Source organism: Gadus macrocephalus, chromosome 7 (genome assembly GCF_031168955.1).
Source record: "Gadus macrocephalus chromosome 7, ASM3116895v1".
Lineage (NCBI taxonomy): Eukaryota > Metazoa > Chordata > Actinopteri > Gadiformes > Gadidae > Gadus > Gadus macrocephalus.
The window spans coordinates 21503086-21512918 of NC_082388.1; the positions used below are offsets into that span (position 1 = coordinate 21503086).

At 49.4% G+C, this 9833-nt stretch overlaps 1 protein-coding gene across 1 annotated transcript in view; it reads right to left on the reverse strand.

The window, feature by feature from the left end:
• LOC132461403 (protocadherin Fat 3-like) overlaps positions 1–9833 on the reverse strand; it is a 53481-nt gene that overhangs the window by 33294 nt on the left and 10354 nt on the right. Inside the window, 10 exon segments of the mRNA XM_060056493.1 lie at positions 539–722; positions 1104–1211; positions 1694–1847; positions 2284–2648; positions 4218–4748; positions 6217–6390; positions 7636–7989; positions 8831–8929; positions 8931–9116; positions 9763–9815. Coding sequence (XP_059912476.1) covers positions 539–722; positions 1104–1211; positions 1694–1847; positions 2284–2648; positions 4218–4748; positions 6217–6390; positions 7636–7989; positions 8831–8929; positions 8931–9116; positions 9763–9815 — 2208 coding nt within the window.

Here is a 9833-nt window from a genome sequence, read left to right on the forward strand (position 1 = left end):
TTTTGTTTTTGTTTTTTAAGGCAGGCATGTGTTGCTTAGGGGTCCGCCTAAACATTTAAGTGCTGTCGGAAACCCTGGCTCTGTTTGTAGAGAAGGGGCTGAAGGAGACGCAGCCTGGGGCTCAAGAATGAGACTAATCAGCCAAGGTTTTAGAGACAGGCAGTCAGCAGAGTCTTAGAGGATATAGTGAATCAGGAAGTAAGAACGGTCATAGAGGACATAGTCAAGCAGTAAGGCAGTAAGGCTTTATTTTTTATAGCGCCTGATCAAAGCCGCTGTTGGAAAGACTTCAGAGATATTATTTGAATGTGATTGGTTAGGAATGCCAGAGCCATTCGTCAGCTGTCAATGAGTGCAGCACTCTGTGAGAATATCTGTTCAGAGTTGAAGGCTAATTTCTGTCCAATCAGGACATCAGCTCTTGTCTCTCTCTTCACAGCTCTAGAACCACACCTACAGCACCTTTAAACAACAAGATACAACGTGCTCAAGAGCAGAAGGACAGCGAAAGCAGAGAGACACATCAAACGAGCGGTACCTCCTCCGTCCAGGGCCATGACGGTGAGCACCATGTCCTTGTTGACCGGGTTCTCTCGGTCCAGCGTCTGCGCAGTGGCTATGAGTCCGTCGGCGCGGATGGTGAACTGGGACTTCCCCAGGTCGTTGATGAAGGAGTAGGTGATCTGGCCAAACAGCCCAGAGTCCTCGTCTGTGGCACGGACCTAGCCAAAGCCAAAGTCAAAGTCAAAGTGAACTTTATTTATCAGACCCACCCTGCACCAAGTAAATTTACCACACAACATAGAACATAGAACATAGCAACATAATAGTGCAAAAAGACAACAAGAAATAAACACAACGTCATGTTAGATACATTAAACAGAATATAATATTTACAGTGTTATGAGGTAGTTGTTGATGTTCAAATAAAGGTGAATATAGTAAAGCGGTGAACGTCTGGGTCACAACACACTCACGCCTCTCGAGTGAGGTCTTGCAACAGCTTCAGCATCCGGAACAACAACAACAACAAGCGAGGAATCTTTATTTTCTCTGCGAGCGCCTTTGTGATTTATGGAGGAGAAAAACAAAATCACACACACCTGAATGACCTTTGACCCCGGAGGAGCATTTTCTTGGACCTCAGCCAAGTAGAACCTCTGACTGAACACTGGGCTGTACAGGTTGGCCCCCAGCACGCGCACGGTCACCTGAGGGAGGGGGCGACGTAGAGATGCATACAAGCTGAAGAATGGCTGTCACTAAGAAGGTCGCAAAGAAAACGGGAAGACGGGAGATCAGGAACAAATCACAAAAAGTCGCCTTAAGATGGACACCACAAGGCAAAAGAAAACCCAGGAGGCCAAAAAACACCTGGCACAAAACTGATGAACCCGTCAAGGGGAGAGGCCCAACATGCTGCCAGGAGCCGAATGCAATGGAGAGTGCTCATTGAAGCCTTATGTCCCATAGGGGAAGAAGAGGTTGATGATGATGAAGAAGGTTGCCTAAGGCTATTGCCTGATCCTTAAGCGCTGTGTATCGAATGAATATTTATCGCCACGGTTCGTAAATCGCAGGTGCCAAGGGCTGAGACAAAATGTCAACATCATGCACCGTGTTAGCGTATAAGAAGAGCAGCGAACATTAACAGTAGAATACAGAGTGGATGGGTTGAGACAAGACGTCTGACCTGAGCGGTGCTGGTGAACACGCCGTCGGACACGGACACATTGAGCTGGTAGGAGGGCTTCAGGCCCTGCCTCCGCTTGCTCGACAGACTGAGCACCCCGCTACGGGCGTCCATGGTGAAGGTCATCCTCTCGTTGCCGGAGATGATGCTGTACCTAAAGAAAGTGTGAGAAAACAGAAAACGTATGGCCAATCAGGAGTTTTGGAAAGTGTGGGATGGGTTGATACATTGAAATGGATAGCTTAGTTTAAGAAACTATAATGATGTGATTCATTTGTATTCATGGAGTCGCAGTTTTTGGCAATTGGTGCCCATACTATTGCTGAGTAAACGCAAATAAATCCAATTATTGATTATCAACAAAAACAAAAGTTCCCTTTCACGGCTTTTCTCTCTTTTTTAGGAGACATATAAAAACCAAATATCCGGCCGGAATTAAAGCCGTTAAAAAACCGGAAGGGAGAAACTGAAATCTAATCGACTTCAAGGATTTGAATGTGCTATTGTTATTCACGAATCAATCCCAACCCCTGTTTAGCCCTACGGCACAAAGGGCCTTCCTACTCTGTATTGTCAGGAACCGTTCACACCTTAATTTGTCGGCGTCGCAGACGTCGGCGTCGGACGCCTGCACGCAGGTCACAAAGTGTCCCCGGGGAGCCAGCTCGCTGACGTACGCCTCGTAGAGCGGCTGGCTGAAGTCCGGCGGGTTGTCGTTGGTGTCGGTCACGGTCACGGTGACGCTGACGTCGCTGCCCAGCGCGGGGTCCCCGCCGTCCGTCGCCCGCACGATGAAGTCGTAGCGCTGGACCAGCTCGAAGTCCAGCATGCGCGCTGTGACCACCGCGCCCGTGGCGTTGTCCACGCTGAAGTAGTCGGTGCTGTTGTAGAGGTCGGCCACGATCTGGTAGCTCACCGCCGCGTTCTGCTCAGAGTCCTGGTCCTGTGCCGACACCTGCGGAGCGGAACAGGGACGTCGATGGGACGTCAAGGGGTTGATCGTCGCCCGGCGTAAAGCAAAGCGTTTTTGTGTCGCTATCGGGATTCTCTGCTTCCGCCTGCATGTTGACTCCAAAATCGTATTTTTCGTACCTTTCGTAACTTTTTCGCAAAATGTCAATGTTGTCTTAGTCTAAGCAAATGAATTGCATCGTCCAACAGAGGGCGCTAAAGTGTATACACCATAGTCAATTTGCATTAACTATGTCATATTCTGTTCACCAAGAATGTTTGAAAAGTAACGGACACCGACGAACCTGTTAAACATTAAACCCAGACATTAAAGCACAAAAAATATATGAAGGATGAAAAAGTGCGAAAATCCTAACGCAATATTTCCCGCATTGCAATATTTACGATTCGCAATCGTTGTTGTAATTTCGTATTGTGTGGTCCCAGACCACTCCTGTCTCTAATGGAGAGATACTCAAATGTTGTTTACATTGGAAATCTATAGAGATGTCCAATGTCGAATGACAGAGCTGGGTTTTGCTAATTGGAAACCCTCTCATTCATGATTGTTCCCACCACGACCCCATCCCACCCGTACATTCCTAAGGTTTACTTTGAGGAATCCATTGTATAGTATCTGTTTATGGATAATCGTCCACTTCATTTCATATTGCCAGCGGATTCAGATTAACAGTATTTGGAAACTGTTTTGCGCATAAATGTTTCACATGAAAATTTTTGCATTCCTCCAAGAGGAGTTTCACTTCAATCAAGTTTTCTGTTTATAATAAAATAGAAAGCAAAAAAAAATCATCATCAGGAAATAATTAATATGTCTGCACTGCACATTAAACATTTAATTGAATTGCAGGGGGAAACGTTCCGCAGCTGGGATTAAAGGCAAGATTTTAGGTTAAAGAAAATGTTTAGTTTTGAGTTGTTAACCATGAGCTTTTTTTTTTAACGAATGCACACAAAGTATTGATTGACACCTAATTTAGTGAAGGACATTTCTGCTTTAAAGGTTGAGTCCATAATGGTAGAATGAATGTTTAGATAAGATATTACTAAATTCCAGAAGCTGACAATAATTTGACATTCCCCTTGCACACAAATCCTGCAGTCATAGAGACAAGGTCATAATAAATTGAAACATTTCTCTCTCTTTGCCTGCACTTCTCCACTGCGATGTCTGCATGGAGGGTCAGCTAAGGGCGCTTAGACAGGATAAATGGTCCCAACACGAGAGCATTAACGCGGGGTAACGGATGGTCTACGTGATGAGCTCCCAGCTGTCTCGCAGTAGGAATAATGTAACTCCCAGGACCGGTTTGCATTGTAAACAACCCAATATTTCCTGCACTCCCGGCGCCAATGACAGGTTATGAATACCCCTACAGTCAAATTGGATCATTTTTCTTTTCAAGATGACTGCTATTACTTTGTTTAAGAACATACAATCAAATAAGGTCCTTACGCTATATTACTGGAAATACAGATGCTTGACTCCTGAGCGCGCCGTAAAGCAAACACACACACACACACACACACACACACACACACACACACACACCTTCAACACGGTGGTCCCGGTCATGGCGTTCTCCGGCAGCGTGGCCGCGTACGACGCGTTGCGGAACAGCGGCGGGTTGTCGTTGACGTCCAGCACGGCCACGTCCACGTCCACCTCGGAGCGGGCGCCGGTCTGGGGGTCGGTGGCCTTCACCGTCAGCCTGTAGTAGCGGGCGCCCTCGTAGTCCAGGGGGTAGACCACGCGGAGCACGCCGCTGTCGAAGCCCACGTCGAACTGGGAGCCCGGGTCGCCGTCCTCCAGGGTGTAGATGACCCGGCGGCCCTCGGGGCCAGTGGCGTCCACGGCCAGCACGGAGGAGGAGGGTGGGGCGTCCTCGCGCACGCTGATGCCGTAGAAGGGCCGGTCGAACACGGGCATGGCCTTGTTCACCACGGTGACGGGCAGCTCCACCCGGCCCGAGAGGGGCGGGACGCCGCCGTCCGTCGCCACCACGACCACACGGTACTCGGCGTTGGAGACGTCGGCCTCGAAGCTCCTCTTCAGGCTCAGCTCCCCCGTCACGGCGTTCACCTGCGGGGGGGGGGGGGAGAGGTCAGCCGATGACGGGACCGGAGAGGGCTTACACCACGCTCAACACGCTCCCTATACGCAGAGTACGCAGAGTGCGTAGGGCACCAAGTACCTGAGGGGGCACCAAAAATTAAGGTTTGTAAAAAAAAAAGAATACATTATTGAATTAAAAAAATATGTAAATTAGTTATGAAGAGGCCCACCGTTGTTTGTTCTTAATTGTATAACCGATCATTAAATTTCGGCAAATTAGATGTTTTTACCTATATATATAAAAAGGGGCTCCCCCCCCCCCCCCCCGGAAACGGCCAGCAGCGGCCCTGGGGGTCACCAACCTTTTTGAACCTGAGAGCTACTTCATGGGTACTGAGTCATACGAAGGGCATCCAGTTTGATACACTCTTCTGAAATAACAAATTTGCTCAGTTTGCCTTTAGTTGTATATTATTATTAATGATTAATGATACTCAGACTAAGACACTGATCATGTTAATGATTTCTCACAATAATTATCAACAATGACTTAAAAGGAAAAAAGAAAAAAAGGGAAAGAGTTGTTCAAGAATGAGTTGTGCTATGTTTAGAACAGGCCTGCGGGCGCCTCATATGGTCCTTGCGGATAACCTGGTGCCCGCGGGCACTGTGTTGGTGACCCCTGGTTTACACCAACACTTTATCCATGCTGCACAGACAGGACATTGGGGTTTCCCCGCAGGGAGTCCAGCACAGGTGTCAGCATTTAAAGGGGAATGAAGGAGAAATTGAAGAAGAAAGAAAGACTGAAAACTTATTTGTCTATAATAAAAGAGTATATATTTTTTATTAAAATGTTATAGAAATAAATATTGATGTAATCAAAAAACGTTGTAAAAAATCGATGTATATTATAAAAACAATTATAAATAAAATATAATGAGAATACCCCCCCCCCCCACCCCTCTTTTCTGACACTCAGCCCAAAACACATTGTTTTAAATCACAGTGTTCGAATTCCATCTGAAACAGTGGCTCACTGACAATACTGTGAGTGGCTTACTGGCTCTTTATATTCAAATACTGTGAGAGCAACGTGCTTTGCTTGCTCAAGCATGTTCACCCTCCCTGCCTCTCGCCTTTATACTCAGTGTGTACTCAAGATTCAATTCGTCCTCTCGACGGAAGATCATAGGAGGGTCAGGCGCCGCTGGAAGTCAATAAAGCTGCGTACATTTTTTCAAATATGTTAAATATTAACGCTTCCATCTTGGCAGCAATAATATGTATACATCTATAACAAAAGTAGGCGAAATATAAATGAAAAAATAAATTTGGTCATTATCGATCGTTTTTATATTCTGCATCATTATGGCCATTATACAAACATAATCATTTTAAACAAAAACCTTTGCTTTCAACATTCGTATCGTACCGCATCACAAGCAGCCCGTTCTCCATATCACAGGACAAGAGGACGGTAGGAGGGCCTCACCTGGAAGTTTCTGTGCTGCTCCAGGAGGCTGTAGGTCACCTCCCCGTTCGGGCCCAGGTCCCGGTCCGAGGCCGAGACCCTGTAGATGACCCGGCCCGGCTCCGCCTCCACCTGGACCGCCGCGTAGTATGGCAGGTTCACGAACTCTGGGGCGTTGTCGTTCACGTCCTCCACCTGGGGTTGAGGGGGAGGAAGGAGGCTTAAGAGAGACGAGGTCTTTGAGAGTCAGACCCTGATGGCTGGGGTAGGGATCGGGGAACAGGGGTTCAATGAAGGCCACATACAGACACACCCTCATACATACTCATAATGCTCACACACACTCACACGCTCACACACACTCACACATGCACACACACGCACACACACGCTCACACACGCTCACACACACTCAAACACGCTCATACACACTCACACACACATGCTCGCACACACTCACACACGCTCACACTCACTCTCACACGCTCACACTCACTCACACACGCTTACACACACTCACACACGCTCACACATTTTTTTCTTTACTTTGCACCTAATTTCTTATTTTTTTCACATACTTCTTACTTATTTTCTATTATATAATACATTTTCCATGCTTTTATTTCTAATCTAGAATGGGAGCAACTGCAATGGGACTCAATTTGCGCCGGGGATCAATAATGCTTTCTGATTCTATTTCTGATTCAGATGCTAAGGGTTAACCCTTCTTGGAATCTAGATATAAACGCAGACGTTAATTCTATTCAATCATTCGTATAATGAGTAATGAGAGTCGTAGCGAGAGTCGTGTTCTCCCGCTGAAGAGAGCTTCCTCCTGAACTGGGTTAGGGATGTGTATCGTAGATAAGAAGAAACCAACCAAGGCATGGAAAAGCTTTCGCAGCGTGACTCGTTTATCCGTTTCCCAGTCTGCTATCTGGTCTAGTTTGTCTGGTCAGCACAGAACTGACCTCTGTAGATATAGTCGAACACACACGCAGGCACACACACACCCCCACAGACTCACCCCCACACCCACACGACACACACACACCCACACACACCCATAAACCCACACACACCCCCACAGACTCACCCCCACACCCACACGACACACACACACACACACACACACACACACACACACCCACACACCCATAAACCCACACACACCCCCACAGACTCACCCCCACACCCACACGACACACACACACCCACACACACCCATAAACCCCCACACACCCCCACAGACTCACCCCCACACCCACACGACACACACACACACACACACACATCCACAAACCCCCACACAGCCCCACTGCCTCCACACACACACCAACACCCACACACACACACCGACACACATGCACACACCAACACACCCACCCACACACACACACACACACATACAGACACCCCCCGCCCCCCTCCCATGCCGACCTGCACTTGCACCGTGACGCGGGCCACCCGGAACACGTCCCTCTCGCGGCGCACCTCCAGCACCAGCTCGTAGCGGTCCCGCTCCTCGCGGTCCAGCGCCACGCCGGTGGTCATCACCGCTCCGCAGGTGGGCCTGACGGAGAACCTCCCGCCGGGGTTCAGGAGGGCGTAGCGGAGCGGCTCGCCGAGGGCGTGGCCCGCCGCGCTGACCACCGTCACCACGGTGACGTGGGTGGAGTTCTCCGCCACGCTGGCGGCGTACGCGGGGAGGGTGAAGCGCAGCCCGCCGTCGACGGCCACCTCCCGGACCGCCAGCGTCACCGCCGCCGTCGCCGAGAAGCGGCCGTCCCACACCTGCCCGTTCAAAGTGGTCCACGTGAGAAAGGACAGGACAGAAGCGCGGTACATGGACGTCGGCGGCCGTCTACCGTGCAGGGAGGAGGAAGGGAAAGGTGCCTTGCTCATACCTCGACACTCAGCTAGGAGGAGCCAGGGATCGAACTAGCAACCCGAACGGTTACCAGCCAACCCGCTCTACCTCCTGAGCTACTGCGATACTAGTAATGAGGACAAGTCGGGTCAGACGTCAGACGCCAGGGTGGAGTTCTGTTGCTGCGTCTACGGTCTGCTTTTTAAGTAAAAAAGTAAAAAAAAAACTGAAACGACATGATTAATGTGTCAGAAACACTTTCCCCTGCCCCTGTAGCCAAAGCCAGACTAGAATAAACCGTACACGTTTGTCTGCACACATTTGGGGGATGTTGAGACGTTTCTATTATCTGTTGCCCGCGGCCGCTTCTCTCATCGCGCTGGCCAGAGGTTAGTGTTGCTTGGCCGAGCGTTCTGTCTGAGCCGCGCAGACGGGCTGTGTCTAGGGGGGGATCTGAGAGATCACAATCCAGCGTCGATCAAGTTCGATACGGCTTGAGTGTCCTTGAGCCGGAAGACGGCAAATCATAAACAGCTTCACGAAATAGATTTTTCGTACGTCGTCCGACGGAAGGGAGGACGGGGGTAAGCAAAGAAAAAGCTAATCTCCCTGTGAAGATCTGAAGTGTATGCCAAGAATGTTAACACAGACCTGGGTTAGGCTGTTGATATACCGCAGAAAAACAAACTCACTTTGTTGAGATGTATCAATGATAAACAGCGTCATGAACAAACCGGGGCGGGCTTCCTACGCAGCGGACCCCACCTTGACGGTGAAGACGTAGCGGTCGTTTTGCAGGTTGCCGTTGGTGACCGTCACCACGCCGGTGGCGGTGTCCAACGCGAAATTCTCCAGACCCCCGTCGCGAGGAGAAGAGGAGCCGGGTGGAGTTGAGGGCCGTCTCGGGCGACCCCCGGCCGGGGTCAAGGGTCAGGTCGGGGTCGGACGCCTCCACCCTGAGGACCTCCACCCCCTTGTAGGTGGGCAGTAGCAGCACCGCCTCGTACGAGTCCTGGGAGAACCGCGGCGGGGAGTCGTTGATGTTGACCACCTGGGGGTTCGGTTTGGTTTGAGGAGATGGAAGAAAGAAAAATATGGAATTTAGCATAGGATGGTGTACCAGCAGCAGACAATAAACCCCCTAGTCTCACTAATCTGTCTCTATAATCTATTCTGATCATCAAAAATACGATTATAGTTATCTAATTTAATAATCAAAAATCTACAGACTGATGGTAGATTAACTGAAATCTGGGTAAACAGTGCGGTTCACTATCTTTCGCTTTAATTAGTTTAGACCAATCATGTTACTGGAGGCAGAGCTCTGAAGCGCTTAACTAGCTATCAACAGCGAAAACACAAACTCGGCCAGCACCATTAATCTGTAAAAGGCTGGAAGTTTTGGAAGTTTTGGAAAGGGCTAAGGTTTCAAATCAGCATCTGGTATAGCCTGGCCACTCTAGAAACACACTTAATAAAACTCTGACAGCTTCATCCACAAGCAAAATGAATTCTCCTTGGTAGGAAATCTCCATGACTGAACAGGAAACAAGTTTCGGTTTCTGGCCGAGGCACCGTCCCTGTCTCCCGTCTCCCACCCGAAGTTCAGCTCCATTATCGTCGGACCGCCGGATCCCAGATTATAAACCCCCCCCCCCCCCCCCCCCCCCCCACCATGGCAGATCTGAATGACTCACCTTCAGCAGCACCTCTGCGGGGCTCTCGGCAGATCTTGGAGGCTGGCCGCTATCTCTCACATGAACACGGA